This window comes from Aplidium turbinatum, chromosome 8, assembly GCF_918807975.1.
Source record: "Aplidium turbinatum chromosome 8, kaAplTurb1.1, whole genome shotgun sequence".
In the NCBI taxonomy this organism is placed as follows: domain Eukaryota; kingdom Metazoa; phylum Chordata; class Ascidiacea; order Aplousobranchia; family Polyclinidae; genus Aplidium; species Aplidium turbinatum.
In genome coordinates, this window is record NC_137479.1 from 18,222,200 (window position 1) to 18,250,169 (window position 27,970).

General features: G+C 38.0%; 3 protein-coding genes across 3 annotated transcripts; all 3 read left to right on the plus strand.

The window, feature by feature from the left end:
* The first annotated feature begins 320 nt into the window (after nucleotides 1–320).
* Nucleotides 321–4,646, plus strand: LOC145776114 (cytochrome P450 2U1-like). The gene is made up of 3 exons (XM_082587518.1): nucleotides 321–1,041; nucleotides 3,259–3,557; nucleotides 4,224–4,646. The coding sequence occupies exons 1-3, from the start codon at nucleotides 321–323 to the stop codon at nucleotides 4,629–4,631; spliced, it is 1,428 nt and encodes a 475-aa protein (XP_082443644.1). The 3' UTR covers nucleotides 4,632–4,646.
* Nucleotides 4,647–16,023: 11,377 nt separating this feature from the next.
* On the plus strand, nucleotides 16,024–24,962 carry LOC145775996 (uncharacterized). Its single transcript, XM_082587406.1, has 4 exons — nucleotides 16,024–16,412; nucleotides 18,371–18,460; nucleotides 19,067–19,245; nucleotides 21,123–24,962. Exons 1-4 carry the CDS (start codon nucleotides 16,094–16,096, stop codon nucleotides 21,204–21,206), a joined length of 672 nt encoding a protein of 223 aa, XP_082443532.1. The 5' UTR covers nucleotides 16,024–16,093; the 3' UTR covers nucleotides 21,207–24,962.
* Nucleotides 24,963–25,855: 893 nt separating this feature from the next.
* On the plus strand, nucleotides 25,856–26,890 carry LOC145776115 (uncharacterized). The gene has a single exon (XM_082587519.1). It carries the CDS (start codon nucleotides 25,856–25,858, stop codon nucleotides 26,888–26,890), a length of 1,035 nt encoding a protein of 344 aa, XP_082443645.1.
* The last annotated feature ends 1,080 nt before the right edge of the window (nucleotides 26,891–27,970 follow it).

The window sequence follows — 27,970 nt, forward strand, 5'->3', positions numbered from 1 at the left end:
CAAATGCCTGGTTTGTTATTTTTGATTGTGAAGCGCTTTTTTTTTGTAAAAAATACACTTTTTGTAACTTGTTTGTTTTTTATTTTGTTTACGTCTTCAGTCATATAGTTATTACTAAGCATCTATCTGCGTTCTTGTGTGAAAACAGGTTAACATACGCAGATCTTAAGTTTAAAATGAATTTTGGAGATTTCTTTGTTCTTAATGAATACGTTTGCGTAATCTTGTCTTTCCTAATATGCATCATTGTACTATTTCGAAAAAACAGTTACTCAACTCAGCAGCTTCCGGGTCCACAAGGTTTTCCGTTAGTAGGAGTCATGCCGTACATGCGTAGCTTTCCGGAAAAAGTCTTAGAAAAGTGGAACAAAATGTATGGACCTTTGTTCATAGCAAAAATTGGCAATGTAAACCTTGTAGTTATTGGAAGTCAAGAAATTGCTCACGAGGCGTTTGCTAAGCACAATTGCTTCAACGATCGACCGCAATCAATTCCAGTCTTCAATGAGCGAGGATTGTTTCTGCTTAATTTTACTGATTATTACAAAGAACAACGGCGATTTGGACTAAACACTCTCCGAGAGTTCGGAATGGGACGTCGCAGCTTGGGACCTCAACTTGTTGAAAGCGCACTTCAACTTTGCAAGTCCATTGATCACCTTTGTAATGAAAACGGAAAATCGCGGCCGTTTGATATTCATCAAATGCTCTACGAAAGTATATCAACTGTAATTTCTTATATGCTTTTTTCAAAAGATTTAGTCAAGGAAAACGAAGAACTAAAAGGTCTTATTAAGTTCGTAATGACTCCAAGAAAAGAAAATTATGTTGCTGGTCTCTTTGTATTTGCTCCTTTTCTTCGATATTTACCACTCTTTTCTGGTGTTTGGAAAGACGGAATCCGTTTTCGTGAGAAGATACACGCCATTATCAAAGAAGAAGTACACCAACACCAAAAGTCTCCATGTTACGATAATCCTCGAGACTTCATAGATTGCTTCTTGAAAGAAGCAGAAGACAGTCATCGACAAGTTAATAAAGGTTATTGGTAATTCGAATTCAAAGCTTAACTATGACAAAGAGACCACTCTTGTTGTTACACAGAGTAGGTTTTATTTTGAAATAGTTTGTATGAAAATTGAAAGAGCTTATCAGCTTAAATGGAACCGCTTGAACTTCTATTTTGAGATAAAATAGGTAGAGCTAGGAACCTTGAGTGATTGATTGAATCTTTATCCTCGGACTGGGAAAGCTTCTTTGAGAGCTTCATCCTGGCAGTTTCGCATACTGTAGCCTAGAGCAGTGGTTCCCAACCTTTTTAACCTTGCGGCACCCTATCAAAAAGATAAATAGTTTGCGGCACCCTGGAAAACTGGATCAATTCTATGAGGCTTCTGTATTTCAAATAACTGTATGAAATAACACAGAATGAGATGCGCGTAAATAAATGTTGTTATTCAAAAGTCAGCGTGAAATTTGGGCTTGACTTCTTGCACAAAGTCCCTTATAGTTGAGCTATCCGCCCCGATAACTCAATTGGTTAGCGCGTCACTTCTGGAACGAAGAAACTTCAAGATCAAGCGGCGCTGGTTCGACTCTCGGGGTGTGCGCTTGAGCAACGCACGTTAAGGACTGCTCTCCATTCAGCGGCATCTAATGGATGGAATAGTTACCCGGCAACAAGACTTTAACAATCGGAAACTTTACTCTGTCAATCTCGGTGACCGGGCCTGCGTCAGTGATCCGAAGCCTCTACAAGTATGCGAAACTGCTAGGATTAAGCTCTGCAAGAAGCTTTCCCAGTCCGAGGATAAAGATTCAAGCAAAGCAATCAATATCTGGGAGCACCTTCGATAAAGCCACTCTAATTTCTTCCTCGACTATTAGCAGTCGTCTTCGTTTTTTAGTTCGTTGCGGAAAATCCACTCTCACATAGGTAGGCTATGACGTGAAAAACTGCAGCAAAAGCACAATAGCTTTCTTTCCAACGTATGGATGATATTCATTTTGAATTTTTATCCAGAAGTCGTGGAGAGGCATCTGCTTGTGCATAAGCTTAAAATTTCCATCGTTACGGATGTCAATTAATTCTTCTTTAAGATTCAAAACATTATGAGAGTCCAGTAAAACTGGATTTCTCGAATTCTTCGTAAAATAAAATCATGAAACCTGGCAATAATGATGCGTTTCAAACGTTTTTATGGAAAGAACAGCAACGAGTTAAAATCTCTTTTGCGCTGTTTTCCTGGGCGAGAAAACAAAGGCTTATCGCGGATAATCTACTTACCGCCAGCGACTTCCCCACCAAGCGACCCTCCAGAAAGGAGCTGGGAATAACTGGGGGAAGCGCGCAACTTCATACGCACTGAAACTCGGTTAGAAATAAATAAATTTCGCACTTAACGGGTTAAAGTTAAAATAAAGAATGAGCCGCAGTATTGCAATATCTCGCGGCACCCTTGAGCATTGCAATTGGCACCCCAGGGTGCCGCGGCACCCCGGTTGGGAACCACTGGCCTAGAGGCTTTGAATCACTCACGCAGGTCTGGTCACCAAGATTGACAGAGTGAAGTTTCCGATTGTTGAAGTGTTGTTGCCTGGTATTATTCCATCCATTAGATGCCGCTGAATGGAGAGAAGTCCTTATCGTGCGTTGCTCAAGTGCACACCCCGAAAGTCGAACCAGCGCCGTTTGGTATCAATGTATGATTAACTTTATGAGCTTTGTATGAGCTTAATGTATAGCCTACTGTAGACTTTGTTTCTCTCTATAGTTATATTTTCTTTGCTGTGTTTTTGTTGTTGCAGCCTACTGAGTATTGTGGATATCATGAAAGCATTTTTATAATTACTTTGCCCTGTAGCTTATTCCCACCATCCTAACAAAAGCCTACAGCACCACACCAAGCACTTTACGAAAACGTCGACTAGAGCACGTTATCCTTTTGAGGTCCAATTTTTTTCTGGTTTAGGTCTGTAGCCTACAGGTCCAACTTTTTTTTTTTATTTCCACATTTTCTAAAACCCCACGGAGCTATTTGTACCTTGTTGAGCAGCAATATTTAGACATCATCCCAGGGGTGACGTTGGACCGTATTACATAATTTTATTTTGCATCCCAGGGATATATTTGGACCGCAAGTTAAAGACGTACTCTGTGTGCTGTTGTAGATCTAGTAAGAAAACAATCATCTCAATCTGAATTCATGGCACACCAAACATGGTTGTGTTGTTTATACACAAGCTTTAATTTTGCAGATGGTGACAATAAGCACAATGACACGCTCAAAAACAATCAAGACATCTTCGGTCTCGACGACAGCTGGAAGCCCGGATCTTCGTTTTGTGTAGAACAGCTTGTAGGAACCGTGAGAGATTTTTACCTTGCAGGAATTGACACAACCTCGTCGGTTGTATCTTGGATAATTCTTTTTCTCTGCAAACATCCAGAGATTCAGAAAAAGTTGCAACGAGAGATCGACGACGCTCTTGGTCAGGATGGCGTTCTACAAATATCCACACTAGGAAAACTGCCTTACCTCAGAGCTGTTATTCGGGTGAGCCTATTTCATCTACAAAATATTAAACTACCGTACGGTAGGTAACAAAATATTAAACTACCGTACGGTAAATTAAATCGCTAAAGAGTTATTTTGTGATTGAAACTTTTAAATCTGATCTATTTTTGACTTGACCACGGAAGAAAGAAGAAAGAAAAATTAGACTCATAAATCATAATAAAAGTTTTAATGACACACCAACGCCACAGCTTTTTTGTGGCCGTATTTCTTGGCTAGCCAAAAATAAACGACTTGTGAATAAGAAGACTTTTAACAATTAAGACAAACAAAAGTAATAACCGTAATGACATGTAAACTAGTGCATAGACATATGCTATGAAGTTAAGTGTAACAATATGAAAATTTACATGTAGGCCTACGGCCACGAAGATATATACCTCCGTGTGACGTTTTCCAATTAGTGGAACCTAAGCTCCAAAAATGGTACTACCGGCAATCTTGCCAAAGTGCTCAAGCTGCAAGCAGTGAGCTTTGCACAATGCACAGCAAGGTGCCTCCAGTAAAGTGCTCAATCGGCATAAGCCAAGAGCGTCCATAATTGCAGACAGTGCACACCGTTTCGGCCTTCCGGCCTCCTCAGTGCAGTAGGTAGCCTACACTGGGTATGTGAGAATCATTTAATGTTTTGAATGTACTGCTTAGGAAGCTACAAGATTAAGACCACCTGTTCCACTTGGCGTGCCACACCTTGCATCACGTGACGCAACGCTGATGAAATACCATATTCCAAAAGGGTCTATTATCTTAACTAACATCTGGGCGATCCATCACGATGAAAAAAATTGGCCAGATCCTCACAAGTTTCTTCCAGAGCGTCATTTAGATGAAAACGGAAAATTTATAAAGTCATTAAATTGGATGATTTTTAATATTGGAGGTCGGAATTGTCCTGGTCAACAACTTGCAATGATGGAACTGTTGATTTTAGTTGCGACGCTTTTTCGACGGTTTAATTTTGATTTACCACCTGGCACTACACCAGATATGAATGGGGATAGCGCAATTACTCTAAGACCCTTGCCATACAAAATCGTGGTGTCTCTACGATAAAACATTGGTTTGTGACAGATTCTCAATCAACCAGACAATCATTTTGCAAAATTATGGCTTGTATCAAGCGAGCTTTGGTCTAAAATTTTCTTATCTTAATTTGTATGTCTGATTCACAAGTAACTTTCCTCCTGTGAAAAACTATTCAATGGGATCGTTTAAGACAGTGTTTCCCAACTCATGGGTTGCGACCCAAAGTTGGGTCGCTAGATAATTTTTTTGGGTCGCTTGTTTTTCAGGCACATTGTATCTTGGGCGAAAAAAATAACAATAAAAAAAATTTAAAACGTGATGAGATCGATCACAAAACTGGAAAATATGAACACAAGTCATGAAGCGTTTCATGTCGAGACATCGGAAAGCTTTGTAGCATGATCGTAGTGCAAAAAGTTTTAACAATTTTCGCTTTTATTATTGTTATTATTATTATTAAATGTAAACCCATATTGTAACGTGCACTATATGTCACGAACGCTATGTCGGACAAACTATGACAAAGTTTTCAACACGTTGGACCACGCATAGTCTGGTGTGGTAAAACGCATCAAAGACAAAGCCGTGCTGTATGGACTTATTGCTTTCTTCACAGAGAGGCCTTTGCTGCAAAAAAGCTGTCTCAAGAGCTGCACGAAGTGTTGAATGATGTTGTGAAGTGTGTAAACTTCATCGAAACAAGTCCACTAAATCGGCATTTGTTTTCGTCTTTGTGGATTCTGATTATTATCAAGCATTGCTATTGCACACAGAAGTGCGATAGTTGTCACGAGGCCGTGTCCTGAAGCAAGTTTGTAATTTGCGAGAGGAGATTGCTATCTTCCTGAAGCAACAGAACTGTGTGAGATTAGCCGAGAAGTTTTTGCAAGAACATTTCAAGGCAAAAGTTGCTTATCTTGCCGATATATTTGACTCTCTGAATTCTCTAAATTTATATATGCAAGGCAATGGTTTTACAGTGATTGATCGCGCCGCAAAAGTTTCTGCTTACCACAAAAAACTCATATTCTGGAAAAGTTATGTCACCAGAGATGAGTAGGCTACGATATATTTCCTCAGCTAACGCAATATATCTGTGGTAATGAAGTTGATAATGAACAAATGATAATTAGACACCTGGAACAGTTTGCCAAAAAGTTTGTTCACTACTATGGAGAATCTCTAACACTTAATAACCAAAATGATTGGATAATTGATCCATTTGTTGGAAAAGATCTGCCTCAACTTTCCATTCATGTTGCAGAACAGTTTATGGACATAACGACAGAAGTAGCAAACCGTATTTCTTTTGCGTCCTTCAAAGACAAATACCCCAAAGATTCTGCAAACATCCACTTTTGGGCTTCCATGTAAAAAGTGTATCCCACAGTTGCACAATTAGGGATTCAAAAACAGATTCCATTTGCAACAACTTAGCTTTGTAAGATTGGATTTAGTGCCATGTGTGTATTGAAAACTGAACAGCGAAACCAGCTGGAAGAGCCGACATGCGGCTATGCCTAAGCAAAATAACACCTCGATTTCAAAAACTCACTGACAGCAAGCCAGCACAGCTATCTCATTAGTGATTTGATAAACATGTTATTTTCTGAAAAAGTTACTGCTTTTGTAGTGCTGTTTGTTTGCAACACAATCTTGTCTGGCTTTTAAAATATTACGACAATTTGCTTGGGTCGCAAGATTTTACCGAACTGAATTTTTTTTTTAAATGGGTCGCCTTAAAAACGAGTTGGGAACCACTGGTTTAAGATATGCTTATAATTATTGTCTTTCAGATAATTATTTTCTTAGCGACGTATTTGCATTGTTTTTGTACATTTGTACTATCTACAGGTGTTGGTCACTATTGTTTCTAACATAAATCAAATAAAGTGTTTTCTGTCGTATCCAGGCTTATACGCTCCGTAGTTGAAGACTTATAATAAGTGAACAGATGAACAGAAGGCAAGGAAGTCAATCTTCGTGGCTACCTTCAGACACACCTGTGTATTACCATAGATGGGGCGGTAAGATAGCGCAGCGGAGAAGGCGCTCGCTTTCCAATCATGCAATCCTGGTTCGACTCCCAGCTTAAGCTGGTTGTTAAAAAACATCGCTCACCTCTATCCAGGGTGTAATAAATTGGTGGGCGTAGTTGCTGAAGGAAAGGCGGCCGAGAGAAAGGAACTGGCCACCCTACTCTCGTTAGTGCCGAAGGCTTAGTATAATGATAACCTTATCTTCTCATCTCCCGATGCTTGGATCAAGTATGGGACTCACTTTTACTTTTTTATCTTTACCACAGACACATGCTCTTGAGTGGTGTCGAACCAGCGCCCTTTCGAACATCGAACTAGAGCTTTCAATATTCAGCCATTCAGCCATACAGCATGGATCAGCAATTCCAAACATGAACTTGGTCACACGTCACCTCTCAAAGGTTGACTAAAAATGCAACTTTTCTGATAACGTTGCTCGGCTTCGTATGCCTATAGTTTATTAATCAACTAATTCTACAAATTTCACAGCAATTACGCCAAACAGCACACAAACTCAACAGACAACAATCATCACAGCAGCCTCAAACCAAAAAAAAGAGCCTAAAAACAACGATACTCTGACTCCAACACCACTCGTCATTGCACATGACTAGGGAACTGCCACAAATTGTGTTCCGAAAGTTTGTAACAAACCTCTGCCACAGCGAAACCGCAACAGGCTAAAACAGGTCGTTTGCATCTCCAATTGTGAAATTTTTATCAAGTTTTTTGTATAGTCTACCGTACAACAGTGGGTCCGCGGATCTCAAAGGTCGGCGAAGCGATTTCAGGGGGTTCCTGAAAGTTTCCTACTTTCCAGCATGATTGATAAATTACAACTTTAACAATTCGTTGTGCTTTATTTGTGTATTATAATGATTTTCAAACCGTACGTCGCAACGCACTGGTGTATCATTTGAAATTTCAAAGGACATCGCAGAAAGGTTTGGTTTCCTAACTAAAATATCTATATAATGTGAGTTAAATCTTTTAATAAAGCGATATCGGTTATGTAACTACGTTCAACCTAATTTTTTCGAGATAGCAGATTGTTGATCAATGCTTAAATTATCACTGTAACGTTCGTCAGCAGTGTATCAGTACTCACAGTTTTGTTATTGTGATTACAACGAAATATTGATTACAAATGAAAAAAGGGAAAAATTCCTTGTAGCCTAACGGCCGCAAAAATTCTATTAATTTTGATAAATTTATAGAAAGACATTAAACCAGCATATAGATTACTAATTTTTTGATCCTGTGTGCCAACATAGGCTATAGCTCAGTCATAACATAACTTCGTCAAGTGGCGACTCGTCCTAATAAGCTGCAAAGCTGCAACCTACTCTCGTGAAATTGGTGAACGTAAATTTAGGCTATTGTAAAATATTTTTGCAGCGCATCAAGTAAAATTAGCCACGTACCGCCACTGACTTAGTCAATGTGATCAATCGTCATAAGTGCGTCGCGAGTTCAGCAAATCCTTCTAAGTGTGACGCTTCGAAACTTATGAAATATTTGATTCCATTAGGGGACGCAATATACCAATATTTCAAACAAACTTTGTTTTGGGATTTGCGACCGCTTCGAAGGCACCAAAAGGGGTCCGTCAAGATAAAAAATGTTGAGAACCACTGCTCTAAGAAAACGTAGCATAGGCTACTACTTAGAAGAAAAAAAGAAGCTGTTGTATGTGAGGCTTGATACCAGAAATGTTTCAAAAACTTATGTTGTTTAGGTCGCATTTTGGATTTTTACTTCAATGAGGCTCCTTGTGTAAGATTAATTGATTGGCGTTTATTTTTTTGTGAGTATAAATACACACATTCATCAAGCAAAGTCAAATAATACAAACGATGACGTAGAATGTGTGGATACTGCAACGAGTGGCTGCGAAGTGACCTGAAAGGTCTTCTAGTCAAGCAGCCATCCTCAACAAAAGAAAAGGTAATAAATTAAACATAAAAGAAGCAATCAAAGAAGCGAAGCAAAAGAATTGAAACGTAAGTTTACGGTATAGGTGCCTGAATGAACACAATATGCATCGGCTAATAAGAGATATACAATATACATAGGCCTGAAGCCATCAACATTAATAATACGATACTAGAAAAGTTTTGTAGTGATTTTTAAAAGAGTTAGATGAGTTTTTTCTCATTTCCAACGGGATTGAGTTCCAAATTTCCACACCTTTATATTTGAAGCTACGTTAAAGTTTTGAAGATGCATGTTGAGGAACATAAAATTTATCCATGTCAATTGCATTTCTGGCATTGCGAAAATGAACATATTTTCCTTTTTAAAATAATTAGAAAAAGTACATGGCAGAGAATTGTTTTCATATTTATGCATTAATTTTGCCGTTTCGAGTTTGAACAAATCTTTTATTTTAAGAACATTTAGTTGTTTGAAATATGGAGTCACGTGATCCGACGATCTACCTCCCGCAACGATTTTTATTGCTTTGTTTTGGAATGCTTGGAGTTTGTCGACATATGTCTTAACAGTGGAACCCCATATTGTTATTGCGTATTGTATATAGGGATGCACAAGCGAGTGATATAATTAAAGTCTGGTTTTCGGAGGAATGAAAGATTTCAATATAGACAAGATGCCGACGAACCGAGCAAGTTTCGATTTTACATTATCGATGTGGGGTTTAAACGAAAGTTGATTGTCAATAGTTACTCCAAGATATTTAGCATGGTCAACTATTTCTATTTTATCATCTTTGTAGAGAACATGGATTTTATCAAGACTGCTTTAGTTTTTTGTTGGCAAAATTACTAATAAATTTGATTTGGAAGCATTGATAATTAACTTGTTGGCTTTTATCAGGCTATTAGTTTCAACCAGATACGAATTGAGCTGGTTTTCTAACACAGGGGTCCGCAAATACTTTTTGGTGCGACCCAAAAAGCAATCGTTCGAAGTCTTCGCGACCCAAACGTTTCGGAAGCATATAATTTTGCGCAAAACACTTTGCAAATTAATATTAATTCCAATACGGTCGTCCCCACTTATTAAGGCCATATCGGGACCGGACGATTTTGGCAGCGGGAGACAATTTTCTACCACTCCTATACCTTCAGTAATTCCGGAATGGACCAAATTGGGCTTAATAAGCGGGTGGACCTATTAACCGTGCGCTTCGTCGTCGTGCAAGCCTCTGGGGCCGAGGGTCTACTCTATCCTTTTACCAGCCCAGACTCAAGATGTTCCCGGACTACACTGGAAGGCTATTAGAGAGCAGCCAGTATTTAGTTTCATCACCCATGACACGCAGACCTTCCACTCCGTTAGGTGGCTTGAGGATGGTACAGTTATTGATGATGTGGTCTGCAGTCTGTTCCTCGGCACCACATTCACAGGAGGAGGAAGAGGCTAATTCCCCAATGGCACATGGTTGACCGGAAAAGCCCGACGCACGTACGAAGACGGTTGAGGCGCACCCATGCTTGTCTTTGTAGTGTCAGGCGGATGGGGCATGTGTCGGCGTTGGGGATGAACGAATGAAGTCCGGTGGTACTTGACTTCCCTTCAGAATTCCATTTATAGTCCGCCCAAGTAGCCGCAGAGATGAAGTTCATCTGCTGCGTTGATCAGAAGTTGAGCGGCTGGCACGAGTGGTTGTCTTGACTTCAGTCGACTGGGGTGCTGGTTTGGGGAAGCAGAGATCTTGTAGTGGAGAAGATGGTTAGGCTTTAGTGCCCGTCGGCTAAGAAACAGAGTGACTTCTTCGTGACGAAGCTCAGAAAGTTGGATGCCAGCGAGAATGGCAAAATTATCCAATGATGTGGGACGCATGCATCCGGTAACTGTGCGCAGGGTGCTGTTTATGGCTGTGCCGATGTTATGGCAGTGTGCACTGCAGCACCAAACAGGTGCACAGTACTCTACTGAAGAGTAGACAAGGGCTAAGGCTGCTATACGCAAAGTGTCAGCCCTCGCCCCCCAGCTGTGGCCTGCCAGGCGCTTGAGTAGTGCAGCGTGGGATGTCATTTTCTTGCGCAGTGACACCAAATGGTGGCGGTATGTGTACGATCTGTCTAGTGTCACCCCAAGATATTCTGGTTCGGGGCAGAAGGTCAGAGGTTTTCCATTGTTCTGAACATGTAGCTCACGATCAACTTCCCGACTGTAGGCTATAGGTGGAAAGCTGCCGCCAAAGTTTTGTTTTCGCTAAGTTTCAGTCGCCAGTTCTGGAGATAGCCTAAGCTGAGAGAGTTTTCATGCCCTGGCTCAAGCTGTCTTCCAGGCTATATATATAACCGTGGGCTTAACTACTGTACTACAATCGAAAGTATAAATTTTCTTGTAGCCTACCAAATTGTACGAAACTCAGCACATCAAAGACTATATGATTGTATTTATTTTTGCCATACAAGTTATATTTATGGTAATTTTAAACCGTTTTGCGACCCACTGTGAATGGTCTCGCGACCCAAATTTGGGTCGCGACCCAGTATTTGCGGACCCCTGTTCTAACAGAGTTAAGTTTTCAGCTTTGACAATGAGACACGTGTCATCGACAAACAATCTTGGTATTGAATGATATGCTATTGGACAAATCATTTATATAATATAACAAGAAAAGCAATGGGCCTAGTGTAGATCCCTGCGGAACGCCGTACTCAATAAACTGATGAGTGGAACAGTAGCCTAGTTGTTAATCTCAACATATTGTTGACGGCCATTCAAATAGGATGAGACAAGATCGTTTGCTACTCCCGGGATACCATTTATAGTGATCAAGTTTGCGCAAGAGTCGTTTATGGCAAACAGTAGCAAAAGCCTTTTTTAGATCTAAGAAAGAAGCCCTGTAAAATTGTTGGTTTTCATTTGATCGTAGGAAGTGCTGATGATATGGAGAGCGGCATGTGTTGCAGAGCGATTAGTACGGAATCCATATTGCGTAGGAATGAATACAGAATTTTTATAAATAAAACAGGAAATTCGTTTAAATATTAGCTTTTCGAATACCGTACTTTAGACTTAGAGAAACACGATAACAACGAAATAGGTTGATAGTTAGTTACATCTTGTTTGCTACCAGACTTATAAACTGATATAACTTTGGCAATTTTTAGTTTGTCCGGGAGAATGCCATATGTGAAGGAATAGTTGATCAAAGCTGTCAAAGGGGGTGCTATAATGCTTGATACAGGTCGGGTAAAATATGGCGATATATTCATATTATCATAATCAGACGCTTTTTTAATAGTATCTAAAAAACGTAGCCTAATTCATTGACTTCTTCATTTTCATCCGTTGGTTCGAAATAGATGGAAGATTGGACTCAAACATTTCAAAATTTCTCTCGATCTTTTCATGGGACGAAATAGGTCGAAATTTGATTTTGTTACTCCGATTTCAGGGTACGAAATTGGGGTACGAATTTTTCAGAGGACGAAATAGGTTGCATCCAGACTCAACATAGAGAAATAGCTTTATTTCCGAAAAATGCCCAAGAAAGCATAATCTTATATCCCGTTGGTATGCCACCAGACAACAGCATTTTACAATAATATTCGTACCCAACTTTTTGTTGAACATGCTCTCAGAATGCCCCAAATTCAAAGTAACGTTTCAAATTTTTCTGGGAGGCCCCCACACCGCTAGGGGTGTCGCCCTCGGCGATCGCGCCACCAGGCTTTGCCCGCCGACCATCAAACCACTCCCCCTCCCCTTTCAAAATACCTAGCTACGCTACTGAATTGGATCATTGTCATTGGGGCCCGCAAAGCATATTTCGCACAGGGCCCGAAATACCCTAAGACCGGCACTGCACACTGGGAAAACTTCTAAAGCAGCGGTTAAAATCAAGAGGCCATTTGAACGCGCTGCACACGACTTGCTGGCAGCTTCTGGTGGTCACCATAGTTAACAGCGGTGTCTTGAGGCATGGTGTAAATAATGGTCAAGCAGCACATCTCCATTTCGTCAAGTATTCGGCTCTCCGTCTGAAAACAAGTTAAATCATGGCCTCTCTAGACTTGCCTCATCAAGACGTAACCGTTTACTCACTGGTGTTGGATGTTATGGTGCAGACATGTTGCGTTAGGGCTGGGAAGAGAGTGCTACATAAAATGCAGATGACAGATTGACAGCCCACTTAATCAAGGATTGTCCGATTGTAAAAATCACCTCATATGGATTATGGAAGGTCTAGTCTCCATTGACGATGACACCAGATAGTGGCTAACCGATGGGTGCTTTAATACATAGTGACAACACGAGAGAAGTTGGTGTAAGATTTCAGTAGAAATTAAAACTCACTAATTTTATTTTTTCACTCTGAAAGTGTATGTTCACGACATCAACAGTTTTTTCACAATGGGTCATTTTATGAACGAAAATATAAATTCATATGTAAAAACGCACCTTGGAAAAAAAATCACTTAATTAAAATTGTCCATGGTTAAGATCCCTCATGCAAATATGTTCCTATAATAGCATCATTAACAATATAGGCAATGCACTAAATACTACAGTATACGATCGTCTTCTGTTCCTTATATACATTAGATCAATTTTGCACACCGTCACTGAGTTTTTGGAATCTTTCAACTCCACTCACACACAAAGTTTGCAAGCCTATTGTTTGTCTTGTGTTTATAAGTGAAGTTTGTCGTCCATGAAAAAAGGACAACGTTGATACTCACAAAACAAGAAAAGTTTGCCTACTTGAACGCTGAAATGGTGTTCGAAAGGACAAACTTTGCACTGTTTTTTTTTTTCCTTTCTTGCTCACTTGTTTCTTCTTATAGCAAAAACGAGAGCAAGGGATGCGATGCGAATCTTTGCTTCCGTAAGCTTCTAACTTATTTACAATTAAAACTAAGCTGAAATCATACGGGGACATGAGTTAGAAACTGTTCTAATTTGTAATCAGGTAAAGAAATTAAGAAATCGTTTTACTGAAAAATACCATCTTCTGTTTTTTCAATTTTGACAAGGGAAGCAATGCTTCCCTTGCTTCCATTGAGGATACGCCCCTGCTATCTTGTAAATTTATATTAAACCAACAAGTCAAGAACTAAACAAACTAATCAGATGCTTTGTTTGTACAATTTACTGAGAATAAATCATATAGGTTGCAGAATCTTGAGCAGGTGATACCACATCTTTTTACAAAGAGTCAGACAGTTTGGTTTGGTTTTAAATCTTTATTCTCGGACTGAAAAAGCCTTGAAAGGTTATTCCAGAAAGCTTCGCATACTTATAAATGCTTTTGACACAGGGCCGGTTACCGAGATTGACAGAGGGAAGCTTTCCCATTGTTAAAGTGTTGTTGCCGGGGAATTATTCCATCCATTAAGTGTCACTGAATGGAGAGCAGTCCTTGAAATGCGTTGCTCAAGGGCACACTCTGAGAGTCGAACCAGCACCACTTAATCTTGAGTCCGCCGCGTATCCACTGAGCTAACAGGGCGGACTGTGAGCATTGATAATGGCTGGCCGGAGACCTTAATCCTAGACTTAGATCACTTCAGCAGAATATTGTAGTTTGTAACCTGCTGTGATGGTTCGGAAGAATGCATGTAAAATGTCCAGCTGAATGCGTGAATTGGATCTTCGGTCGGTCTTAAAGAAATAAAATCATTATGTACACATCTCAAACTCCTCGGTCACATGCAGTTTATAACACTTTTATTGAAAAGTTTCAATAGAAAGCAAAAAAGTCTGGTGGAGAAACGGCAAATCAAATACACCAAAAATATTATTTTTCGTTCTGCTAAACCATTCGTTTAGTTTGAGCTTTTAATGGATGTTTTTGTGTAATGCATTAGTTCTCAACTGGGGTCAAAAGGATTAAAGTCGAAAGTAGCTACACCTCCCATATAAAATTTTGTATACGTATCTCACGGTTTGCAGCAAGTTTGAATGGAATTTCGTGTAGTTTTATTTGACATAGAGATATTAGAAGTGTGAGTCACCATAAGTAGAGTCTCGTTTCTTTGTCATAAGAGTTTCTTATTTCAATTTTTGTGTACGGAAACCAAAAGAACCTAGCTTGAGTGCAGCATTAATACTGCAGGTTCTGGCAAAATTTGCTCTTAACAGATAGCCTATAAACATCAGTAAAAGAAATAAAAAAGAAGAAATTGTTAGTTTCGAAGTTGTTGCACCATTAAAAATGACAGATGTCTTAGCACACGAAAACCATATGTGCATGTTGCTGCGTGTAAAAGAATGAAATTCTTCGTAGCAACAACTCTTTCTGAAACGTCAAATTGTACGAAGACACAGTATTCAATCTACGCTAACAAAACGAAACCTAACATTGCGCCGCAGAACATTTATTAATGAATATACTATTCACACAAATTAACTTTGCTACACCTTTTCCGTCACTTGATCGTACTGATGCTGAAAAATTTCGTCACATTTACGTTGATTCGACGCTTTGATCACAAATTTGCTTTTCGAGTTGTGTACAAGTTAATCATTACTTTGTGTCAGTGGGCTATGTCTTTGCTTAAACTGGGCAAGACGGTGACCGCTCGTTCAATAAATATTCGGTCGCATCACAAGTCACCGTAAGGCTACCTACGTTTGTCAGCTGAAAGATTTAAAATCTAAGACCACATTTCGGAAATTTACTTCTCAGTCAAGAAATGCGATTTCAGTTGATTCTCAACTTGTTTACAAGATTTTGAGAAGATCAGAAAAGCTTTGGCGAAACCTAACACAAAATTTTGCATCAGATTTATGTCAGCTCTGAAAAGATCTTTGTTATAAAGTTATCTCAGAAATTTATCTATTATATAGATAGGCCTTAATACATTTTATGTTTTCAGCTTATTGTATCGTGATCAGCAACGTTCTTTCAAACATTTTTTTTTTGCTTCAACCTTTTTTCACCGTTGTAACTTTAATTTTATCTCTAGCTTCCTAATAAAAGTACAATTTCATACAATACTAGGCCTACTATTTTACACGATTTAAAATATGCAAAACCTTGTGACAATGATTCCTACAGTTTAAAGTAGCCTACCGTACAATAAAAGTTTAAGACAGATCTCTCCTTTTTCATCTAATGTTTTTTTCTTATCTAATTGAATACAACAGAACTAAAAATACAAACATGTCAATTAATATCATTTAACCAAGAAGTCGAAGTCATGTTGAACCTGAGTTTTCCTGGCGACAAGGCAAAGAAATTATTTTACTGCAATCCTCGATAACAAGCTAGAGTTTTAGGATAAACTCGAGGGATTAGTTTACCAGCAAGTGATTGTTTTCAACGCTTATCAGAGATTCTTGACATAAGCTCGAAAAAACTTTAGATAACATAAAGACTAGTTGTAAAGACTGTGATAACAAAATAGCGTTTTCAAGATTATTAGGCAATGATTTTTCTTTCATTCAAGGAAGTTTGTTAACCTGTTTAAAAGTTTAATGTATTGGTATCAACTTGGTTTATAATTTTAAATAACTGACATTATGGCTCACATTTCTTCAAGAAGCATGCGAAGCAAATGCAAAGGTTTATGGGCCTGTTTATTCACAACTGCATTTCTGTTTTGCTTTGGCCTGTTAGCCTTGTACAAGTACACGGTGATAGACGTAGATTCTGTTTTAATGAAAAACAGCAACTTTGGAAGTAAAGGATCATTTGACTTTGACGACTATGGCATAGATGTTAGCGCAATTAGATTGGCTGAAACTGAAAAGACAAACGAAACATCATCTGTTGAGAAATGGAATGATCTTGTTCGCAAAGAAGGAGGGGTTCGAATGGGATATGTTACGGATGACTGTGGTAAGTTAAAGTTGCTGCTAAGATATTTTCTAAAATCTAAACGCAGTAGCTCGTGGTCGGGTTGATTTGTATAGCCTACTTACAAGCTGTTTCATATTTAAATTTATTTTTTTGGCTCAAGACTTTATGGGTGATTGAGGTTTTCGCTGAGATATTAAAAGATTACGATCGACTTGATGGTTTTGGCCTATCTTTAATGGGACATTTACGTTAAAATGAGGACAGAAATAGTGAAACAACAGCACAATAACCGGATATTGTTTAATGTCTATACTATCAAATGAAAGTGTTCGAAACCGGTTGCTCAGTTGTACTTTTGAGAAACTACTATGAACAACTTTGATAATTTGTGTAGACTACATTGGTCAACTATCAAAAGGCTTCTAAAACACTATAGTGAACAACAACAAACACTAACAATGCTAGTTAAAGTTGTTAAATGACTTAACGTATATAACATCGGAAAATATCTAGATCTATGCTAAAATAAAATGTATTCCCAATATCTGCACAATTAGAAATCTCAATGAATTATGGGCTTAACCCTATCTGTAGCGACATGGGATTTTGTGAGGACGCCCCACTTTAGTAGTGAAATATTTCACAGAAGGAAATATGCTAGAAATGTGAAAATTTTTGACTTTTAGTTTTTATTCTTTGCAAATTTTCTAAACCTACACTGGTCATTTTTCTACCTGCCTGCTCTTCACAATAAGATGGTCAGATCAGTAGTCCAGAGGAGAGAGGTGCACTTGGTCATGTATGCTTCAAAATCGAAAAAAAAACAAGCATTTTTTCAATTTTTTTTGCAAAATATTCTCGCTCGCTCCAATCCCTCGCTCAATCCCATACCTTAAACTAATTATTAGGGCGATTTTTCTGTAACCTAAAAGACTCAAAAAGGTGCCTTTAGTTTTGCAAAAAAAGTAACCAAAAAGGAACTTTATTTAATGAAAACAAGAAAGCCAAAAAAATAGCAGCAATTCAACATAAAAAAGCATCTAAATTAGTTTCAATTTGTGCTCAAGTTATTATAATTACACATTCAAATTACACATATGTACGGTAATGTTTTACATTCTCTAGCTCAAAAAGTTTCTGTCAATCAAACACTTTAGCTGTTGCAGGGAAAACAAGTGGTTAAATATAGTTAACACAATTTGTTTAATCGAAAAAAATTACTTTACGACTTTTCGGAAATACAGGCGATACGAACAAGCATGGGCTAGTGCAAACCTGAAATCCGTACCATAGCTGAAGATATGTTAAAAGTCTTGGCATTAAATAGACTGTAAACTCATCTCTACAGCGGCAATAAAAGATAAATAAATAGGGGAATTAGGCAAAAAGTACAGTATGCAAAATAAAGTGACCTAACAAATAAAAAGTAACCTAGAAACACCAAAAGTGACTTTTGGTATCTTTATAACTTCTTTGACCTCACAACCATGAAATTTTGGTTCTACATTTTTTTGTTAATTGGAACAACTAAAAAAAAGTAGCTTTAGTGACAAAAATCGCCATACTAATTATATTATACTGTTAAAGAATATGACTACTGTTACAAATATCAACGTTGTAGTATATTATTTTAAAAGATGCTGATTGTCTTTATGTGACGTAACATACTGGTAGGGTTGTGATATAGGGCTAGACTACTAAACCTGGTATAGGCCTAACGTTAATTTTGTGCAAGTAATGAGTAAAGTTTAAAGCATTTTGATTACCCTACAGGGTTTACTACTATTGAGTTATTGTTAAAAGGTTAGTTGCTCTCTTGTGCAAGCTTGTTCGTGGAAAGATCGACATCTTCAGAAATGTAAAAATGCTGTAAACCTTCGTCCCCAGTGACTCAAACGTAGAAGAACGTGAAGAACATGTCAGCGTACCATTAAAATTGATTGACAATTTCTACACCGATGCTAAAACAACTTTATTAGATTGTTTTATGGTTGCAGATACACCGAGCATAATTTATGGGATTGCCTATTTGGCAAAGAACAAAAACAGCGGATTGAAAGTGGTGGTAGTGGTAAATTACACAGCAGGTCCGTTTTTATACCTTTCTGATAATCCAATATTTAAAGTACAATATTTGTTTATTAACTATTGTATAAATTTAAGAGTGCATACACGTAAACGGTTTAGGAAAACATTGCTAGTACTAGTAAAATAAATATGGAACACTAAACCAAGTTGACAGATGGGCCAACTGTTGCTTTTCAAAACAATGGTTTTATTGAATTTAAGAGTTCTACTGGTTACGGCATATTGTTGCAATGTTCCGCGCAACCAATAGCTCAACATTCTTTGAACTAAAAATCGAGAAGTTGCTTTAGAAAATTTTGTAGACTTTTTGTATTATATGTATAAATAAATCACACAGTTTTGTTGAAAAGTTTACAGTATGTTATAACCTAACTCTACCTGTACTTTATAGAACATTTTTCTGAGTTTTTGGTTAATCAAGCAATTTGTTTAACCAATGTCTTCGTCTTATGCTATTACCGCCTACTGTGGGTAATCTTACAGCTTGCGATGTTCAAGCACGTTTCAGCAGAAAAGCAATAAAAACACTCACCACATTTTATACTAACAGAACTATAACATAATGTTTGAAAACAAAGTTTTATTCGGTTCTACATTTTGTTTAGAAAAAGACATCAATAAAGGGGATGGTGAAGCTGTAATCTTGGCAAAGTTTGGAAAAATTATTGCACTCAATCAAACTTTGGAGTTATGCTCAGTAGACGAAGAATTGCTACAATGTCCAATGAAAAAGGGATTTGAATCTTACAGGAGAGAAGTCATTCTGCCTCAGTTTGCTCCAAAGGTGGGAGCGGAGTCCATTATATTATAATGTCTGACTGATACCCGTGCAGCGGGTGCATCCAGCAGGTAGATTTCAATGGCATCCATTAGACTAGCTAGGCGAATAACAGTGTTTCGTTACGCTAAATCAAACTATAGTTTCAGGAGAGAGTTCGCTTTTTGTACCACAGACAGGCAAAGAACAGCAACGCAACAGGGTTGAGCATTAGGCCCAGGGCCTCTGAGAGAAATTTTCACTAGGGGTACGAAGAGTCATTCCGGGCCCCCTCTCACTCTGAGCCCCCTTTGTCTAGGGTAAAAGCGTGATGTTTGCTTAGGCGTATTGCACGCCATACAGCACTTTATTGCAGAATTGGACTTATTTCTCTTAAATGTAGCCTATAATTATTCCTGATGACACCATGTCGTGTCGAAAACGTTGGATTTAGTAGTTTTTTCGATGTGTTTAATAACAAATGTTAAATCTGTTAACGTTACTGAGTGTTATATGTATCTGGTACAACAAGTCAAGCTCTGTACCAAGGCTCAAACATAACGTCTTGTTACAACATGATCAAATTAATCATCTGACCAATAACCTTTCTTCATTAACTTTTGCATTCACCACATGCCTAGCAAAGGTGAACGAAGCCACTTTTTTTTTACTCCGGCTCTGCTCCTCCTCCGAAAGTATTGACTCCGGCTCATGCTTCATCTCCGAAATTCATTTTGAAGTGGAATAAGTTTGAAACTACCTTTTTCAAATAGTTTTTAAAAAACAAAAAAAGCCTAAAACACAAGGACTTTTTAAAAAAAGCCGGGTGTTTTTTCAACCCTGCTTTTGCTACACTATGCCCCCCGGACAGGAGAATAACCAACATTTATGATTTAATTTAAGGTGCTTTTAACAGAACATATTTGCACATGAAGCATTGAATCACCACTTTGGGCCTTTTTCTAAATTACGGGCCCCCCAAGGACTAACGAATAACAACTTTTATGCTTAAATTTAGTTGTTTAGGATGGTTTTATCCAAACATTTTTGCACGTAAACTATAAAATCACAATTTCGGGCCTCCCAACAATCGCAGGCCTGAGCCCTCAAGGGTACGCCGTACTCTCCGTACCCCCTTCTCATAGGCCCTGATTAGGCCTATAAGATTACATTTTACATACTTCACAGTGTAGATTTTAACGATCTGATTTAGCCTGATGCTGCGAGTTCACTGTGGCAATAGCACTAGCTGTCAGAACACAGTTCCCTAGTCAAGTGCTATGACGAATGTCATGTGCTGTGTGCTATGACGAATATTTTACATATTTACACATAGTTTTTACAGTAAAACGTGTTCGGCTTACCTTAAGCCTTCATCAGAAATCTGAAAATATTTCTAAGAAATGCAATAAATTTCAACTTCTTGAAGGTAACTATAGCGAAATAACAAAACAAACAACAAAAGTTTAGTTAGTTAGCTGGTTACCTTCAACTACAAGAGATACGCATCTAATTTATTAGTTATCAAGCTAATATTAGTTCGCTTTTGAATCTGCCCTTAGCACATTTGCTTTTTATTGTTTGTGGCTGAAAACTTGCGAGCGATGATGGAGGTTGTCTGAGTTTTTTTGTAATAATGTGTCGGTCATTGGGGGATGTTATTGTTGTCAGGTTGTCAGGTCTACAATTCATTAAAACAAATTTTAAGATTTAATTTGGCTTATAACCTTTAACTGTGCTGTTGTGATTATTTTTTTAAACCTGTTATTTTGCATGTAGTGCAGTAAATATATGGACCTATTGGTCTGATGCAAATAAATAAATAAAAAACTGGTCAAAAAGTTTTGAGAAAATTTAAAAATAAATTAAAATCTATTAATAGGCCAATTTTATTTTAATTTCAGGGCCAATATCACGGAACTGTCAGCTTGAGATACAGAGACACCAAAGCAACAAAGCTTTGTGCCAAAGGAAGGATGGTTTTATAGCAATGTATGCACAACGTAAATAGTCGTGAACGTTAATGGCAATTTCATGGAGATATAAAGAAGCATTATCTTTATCTCACAAACTAATACTAGATACCGTTATAGGCTCTCAACTGAGAGTAGCTCAGATTTACCTTTGAGAGTAAATATTGTCTTACAAGAGATAAAATTTAATAATACAAAAACATACAACATAGTGATTGCTCAAAATGTGTACTAAAATACGCCGATGAGACTAACTTTATCTTGTAGTCGTCTAAGCTTATAAAAGAGTAAACGAGCATAAAATAGTTGAAAATTATTTCTGCTTTGCATAAAGAAGAAGGTTTTATTTAATGAAACAGAGTAAATTTTGAAACAAAGTAGGGTTTTTGGTAGTTTATATCTGCTAATGTGAAACCGAAGAAAAAAGTGGTGGCAATTTAGCTTACAATAGGTATATAAAAGAAATAAATGGGCATAATATAGGCCTGTTTACTTTTGTACTTTTGTTGCATGCATTTGACAAAAATGAATCCAGAAACAACCACAAATAAAAAACCCTGTATTAGTAAAATGCAAAATTATGAGTGTCAAAGCAAAATTTGATTTTTGTTTACAAAAGTCTACCGGACAATGACTTTATTCGTATACAGAGATTAGGGGTGAGAAACATTGTGCTGCAGAACCTCTCTGTGCAGGGCACGCACAAGCTGAAAAAACATCAAAAACATTTCGTTTTTATATTAATTCTCTAATCTTTAACAAATTTGATGATTTTTTGAAAACGTAGGCTACAGTGGTAGCCTACTTCAAGGACATTACAAAGTGATTTGTGGTGCGGCTTTCGAGGTGTGTGCTTGAGCAACGCATTTCAAATCTGCTTTCCAATCAGCGGCATCTAGTGTATAAATAATTCTCCAAGCAACAACACTTTAACAACTATCGAAAATTTCACTCCGTCAATCTCGGTGATCGGCCATGCAAAGTCAAGCCAAAATTAAGGGGAGCAGCTGACTCGAAGACTATATGTCACTTCGCTGCCTCCTGTCGTCTGTTGTATCGCATCTGTGATCGCAGTGTATACTGTAGGCTATGTTATCGCAATGGGCGCAAATAAAAGCATGATTATTATTATTATTAAAAAAAGAAGTTTAAAGCTTCTATAGCATGAGACACTACAAGGAAGAACTTTTGAAAGACTTTGTCAGTCCGAGGATAAAGATTGGAAACCAAACAACCTCTTGATCATGCGTTTTTCACCCACCTCCCACCTCCACTCATTTCTTGCAAACAATATTTGATTACTCTTAAACTTTCGCACAAAGCACAACCGGGCACAATAGTCATAACCGAATATTATTTGTTGACGGCGATGGTTGTTGAGAGCTTAATGTTCGTTCAACTCTATATTTTTTCTGCATTTTATTGTTAAGAATGCCCAATGTTACTTATTAGAAAATAAGTTAGTTACATTCAGGACTTTACAACTTTATTGCTGAATAATAAAGTCCAGGGTTACACAAAGTATTTTATCTTTTTACCATATTTATACTTTATATGTGTTCACTAAAACGTTCAAGCTTATTATTGTTGAACACTTGTTGCATCTGACAAAGTTGGTTTAATTGTTGTAAGCTAGCCTACTATTCTAAAAAATTCTTTTACTCAAACCCATTCAGTAACGGGTGAAGCGTATGAGAATGCTTTAGAGCAGGGTTCCCAACGTATTGGTTGCGACCCAAACTTGGGTCGCCAGAAAGTGTGTTTGGGTTGCTTGTTTATTTTTACAAAAAAAAATGTTTAGTATAAAGTAGCTAGTTGTTTATATAATGTATGAATAATAAAGCAAACATCTATATGAATTATTTGTGAATTCTATGTGAAAATTCTTGTCGAGCTTATCTTAATTTGCAAATACTTCTCTCTCCATGTTGCCTTTGGCCAACCTAAAACTCCATCACCACTAAGGATTTCTAAACTAGTCTGGTATTCCTGACCAACACCTAACATTGCCATCATAAAAATGTTTACTGGATGCATTCAAAGTAAATTCAACTTATGCTTGAGTCGCAAAATTTTCTAAACTTTATTTTTTGTAAATTTGGGTGGCTTTAATCAGATAAGAATGTCCATATTCAAATCACACAAAATAATCTTGAGAACCACTGATGTAAAGAACTTCAGGCTACCTTCATTACGTTTCAAATATTAGCTATCTGAACCAGTTCAGTTTATTTGATTTTCTTGATGAAATACAAATAGTTGAATGACAAAGTTCACTAAGCCAGCTGCTGCCATGCAATGATTCTTTACAGTAAAATTTAGACATGAAATTTGTATTGTTGCAAACTTATAAAGCTTTGGTAGAGAGTTAGCTTTGTTGCACCACAGACAGACAAAACAACGTTTAACATGTTTTATTACAAAGAGATATAACTTTATTAAAGAATTAATTCAAACGTTTTCGACAAGTACAATAGGCCTACGTGTGTTCTCATCAGGAATTAAATCTGCAATATCCATAAAATGAAAATTATAAGATAAATCTGACTATGCACTATAACTGTAATGACACTTCGGACTGAAAAGCACAAAACGAATAAGTAATGCAAGAATGATTACGAATAAATTATACGGCGGTAAACAGATCACATGAGGTGTAAAGTACAGGCATGTGACAAACAATTAGAACATACACACATGTTCTCCATCAGAACTTCAGGCAAATGTTCTCAGAAAATGATTTGCTTCACTGAAAACTTATCATAACTGTCTATCGATGTTCTATTGAGAAAAATGTGTATAATTTTCTGTCATGCTGCTCAGACTGCGAAAATAAACTATTTCGTAGCTTACACTGCTAAACACTGATGTTCATCTAAGATCAAAAATTGATGATGCTGCCTGTAAATTGTTGTACGAAGAAGCTCTCCCATGTAGGCTTCGTGTATTTTTCCTCTTTTTTGTTTTTTCTATTCTCATGTACGGTAGCTCCACAGCCTATGGGTGCAGGGCCGGATTTAGCTGATGGGGGGCCCGGGGCACTTTTAGATCGGGGGCCCCCCTGCAAAAAAATTGTCAAGCCTACGGCGCGAAAAATCACCTCTGCGGCTACAGTAGCATCAATCCAGCACTGCACAGCATTTTGCAGAAGCTTCAAAGGCTGAAAGGAAGAAAAAATAACACAAAATCACATGTTTTCCACGTAGGGGGGCCCTTCAAAAGTCGGGGGGCCCGGGGCACCTGCCCCCTCTGCCCCCCCCTAAATCCGGGCCTGTATGGGTGTTTAACATGTGTGCATATCTAAAGCAAATAAATAAATAAAAATAGCTTAAAAAGCGTGTCCCGCTACATCTCTAAATCTTAAGCTTCCAACCTTTTTTGAAAACCTAAACGCTTGTGTTCATTGCCGTACTTTTTGAAAAGAATTGCATTGTTGTGAATCCAATCTCTTTCGATTGCAATTTTTAGCATTTTAATACCATTACTGGCCTACATCTGATGTAAGTTTCTGCTTTTAATGCAGTAGCCTATAAATTTTTTCTTTTGTGCTGTTGTGCTTTTGTTGTTTTCATCACTGGCTATAGGCTAATGCCAAAAGTTTATGATTGACATAGCTGTTATCATCATCAAACTACTAATTTACGAAACCATGTTTATACGTTTCTTCTTTTTAGGCTCTTATTCGCTTTGTTGTAACTTCTCTGAAGATTTCTCAAGCGTTATAAACCTACTTCGTTTATTGAGACGATGAATAAAGTAACAAAGTACAGTAACCTACTCTATGCGTTTCTTGTAGTTGTGAGTTCTGGGTTTACCTGTATCATCTTTAGGCTACTCTCCTGTGCTAAAATTGATTTCGACGAATGAGATTGTTATTAGCCACCATGCAGAGAAACTGAGAAGAGCAGGCTATAGGCTGTATTCAGTGATGGGCATTATCGGCGATAAATTTTTATCGCTTATTGTTATCACTCAATTATTTTTTCAATTATCGTTTATCGTTATCGCCAAAGGCAATATTTGATTATCGCCGATAAATTTTATTTCGGATCAACACACAAGTGGAAAAACCATGAAAAGTAATATTTTTACTAGCCACTTAGTTGATGAAACTAAAATTGAAACCAGTTCTTCTTCAGTGCCTGAAGTGTGAAGCCTGCAGCGACGGCCCTGACAACACAATAATTTTTTAGAGTTGCAAATTGCAATGCAATGAAATGCATGCAACAATTCTCTTGTTGTTTTGCTGCAATCGGCAATCGCGAGTGAATTTTACAATTAAAATGTAAGCGCACAGGCGAAACAGCTTCCTTTGAAGCCATTCTAGAGTTTTCAAGCTAGAGGAAGGTTGTGAGATTTCTTCTAGTAAGCATAGCCGATTTTTTGCTTGCGAATTGCCCAGAGAAGCAAGTGTTTTGCGCGGTGCAGAACAAGAAGGAAGGTGTAGTTTGAAATACAAATTTGAGCTCTCAATTTTAAACAACTCAACCAAACTGGAGACAGACGACCCAGAAAACAAGAAGGAGACGCCGTCTCTAAAAAGAAAACGAATGCATTCCGAAGAGGAGTACCAAACGGAAAACAACCCAGACGAAAATGGCAACAATACTACTACAGTCATATTGAAATTGAACCAGCCGGGAGAGCAAAAAAAAACATTAAAAATGTATTCGCCGATACTGATCGACCGATGTCTGCAATATCTAATAGGCGAATACAAATCCTGCTCAGCAAGACAAGATGGAGGACTTCAGATAAATGCAAACCCAAGCCAGATAGAGGTTATCCTCAAAACAAAGACACTGACGGATGGAAACACCATCAACATTCCGATCACCGCCTACGCCAAAAGACCACCTGGAGCAAGTGGAGTAATATACAATGTTCCTCTCGGCATGGAGGATGGAGATATTCTTGCGGCGCTGAAGGATGCGAACATAAGGTCGGTTAAAAGGTTTAATAAAAGAAATTCTGAATCGGCTGAACTAATTGCATCTACTACTGTATTATTAATCTTCAATAGCAAATCACTACCAGACTCAATAAAAATAGGTTATCAACGATTTAGAGTCTACATTCCAAAACCCTTAAGATGTTACAACTGCAATCGATTTGGACACATAGCAAAATTCTGCAGATCTAAAACCAAATGTCTCCGATGCGGTGATCAACACAAGCATGACGAATGCCCAAGTATAGCAGTAAAATGCTCAAATTGTGGTGGAAATCACGTCGCTATTTCTAAAAACTGCCCCAAGTACTTGAAAGAAAAAGCCATTCAGAAAATGAAAACCACTAAGAACCTAACATATGCTGAAGCCTGCAAGCAGCAAAGAGCTGTAAATACAGAAATGCCAAGTTACGATCTGGACTTCCCTCCTCTTGTAGCAAGCACAACTCAAACAAGCCAATTGAATAAAAATCTATCCTCTAACCAAACTAATGACAATATAAATATAACTCCAGTCACAATGGAAAAACCCGGACCCTCGAAACCAACCAACGTAGGAGACGAGAGCGGCCACTTTATAAATAACCCAATCCTATTTCTTGCATTTTTAGCAGAAGTGATTACAAAGACAACGTGCGCTCAAAGCCAAAATAAAGAAATTGACATTTTTCAAATTATTGCCGATGCAGCAGGTTCTAGAATGGGATTTCTAACAAACTCGGACATGCTAAAATCACTAATAATTTAATGTTCTTCACAGTGTGGCAGTGGAACTGTCGGTCAATTTATAGGAAAATCCCGGAATTGAATCAACTAATAGCAAGCTCACAAACCCCACCGGATATCATTTGCTTACAAGAAACACACCTAACTCCTAAATACTCCCCTAATATTAATGGATATCATCTCTACAGAAAAGACAGACCTGCTCACTTGGGAAAAGGAGGTGGTGTCGGAATCTGCATTAAAAGAAATATCTCCTTTACAGAGCTACCCATCCCGGATGCAGACCCACGGCTGGAAATTATTGCAATAAAAATCGAACACCTAACTGTATGCAGTATATATAACCCACCCACAAACTCATTTGCAGGTGACCAAATAAACTGTATTTTCACTAACCATAATAAATTATTAATTTGCGGTGATTTCAATGCCCACCATGTCATGTGGGGGTGCAACAACAATAATAATAGAGGGAATGCTCTACTTGAAGTAGTTGAAAATCATGACGCAGTAATCCTCAACACCACTGTTCCCACCCACATGTCTTTAAATAAGCCGGAAATCCGATGGAACACTCTAGACCTCACTATTGCTTCTACTTCCCTTGGTCACAAATGCATCACCGATGTCACCAATGAATTTTTGGGTAGTGACCACTGCATAGTCGCTACTACAGTCAATGTTTCTTCCCCAGATAATGCAGAGTTTGTACCATCATGGGCATTCCAAAGAGCTGATTGGGCAAAGTATTCCAAATTATGCCAAGAAAAGCTAAATTCTTCTGTTGTCTCAAATGATATAAATACATTTAACCAAAACCTCTCCGAAACTATCCAACTCTGCGCGTCTATAGCAATTCCTAAAACCAAACCATTCAAATCAAGTGGCGTTCCATGGTGGAATGACAATTGTAAACGAGCAGTAAGGAACAAAAAAATAGCACTACAACGTCTTCATCGTACCAGACACCCAACAGACATCCAAGCCTTTAAGCGCCTCCGGGCAATTGCCAGAAAAACCATCATCCAAGCAAAAAAAGAAAGCTGGAACAATTTCTGCTGTTCCCTCGATAGTAAAACAAAGCTTGACAAAGTGTGGAAAA

Coding starts and splice junctions, on each gene's coding strand:
- LOC145776114 (XM_082587518.1), top strand. CDS start 321: ATGCCGTACATGCGTAGCTTTCCGGAAAAAGTCTTAGAAAAGTGGAAC. Junction 1,042..3,258: donor TCATCGACAAGTTAATAAAG/GTTATTGGTAAT, acceptor TTAATTTTGCAG/ATGGTGACAATAAGCACAAT. Junction 3,558..4,223: donor ACCTCAGAGCTGTTATTCGG/GTGAGCCTATTT, acceptor TGTACTGCTTAG/GAAGCTACAAGATTAAGACC.
- LOC145775996 (XM_082587406.1), top strand. CDS start 16,094: ATGGCTCACATTTCTTCAAGAAGCATGCGAAGCAAATGCAAAGGTTTA. Junction 18,461..19,066: donor AGTGGTAAATTACACAGCAG/GTCCGTTTTTAT, acceptor CATTTTGTTTAG/AAAAAGACATCAATAAAGGG. Junction 19,246..21,122: donor TGCCTCAGTTTGCTCCAAAG/GTGGGAGCGGAG, acceptor TTTTAATTTCAG/GGCCAATATCACGGAACTGT.
- LOC145776115 (XM_082587519.1), top strand. CDS start 25,856: ATGTATTCGCCGATACTGATCGACCGATGTCTGCAATATCTAATAGGC.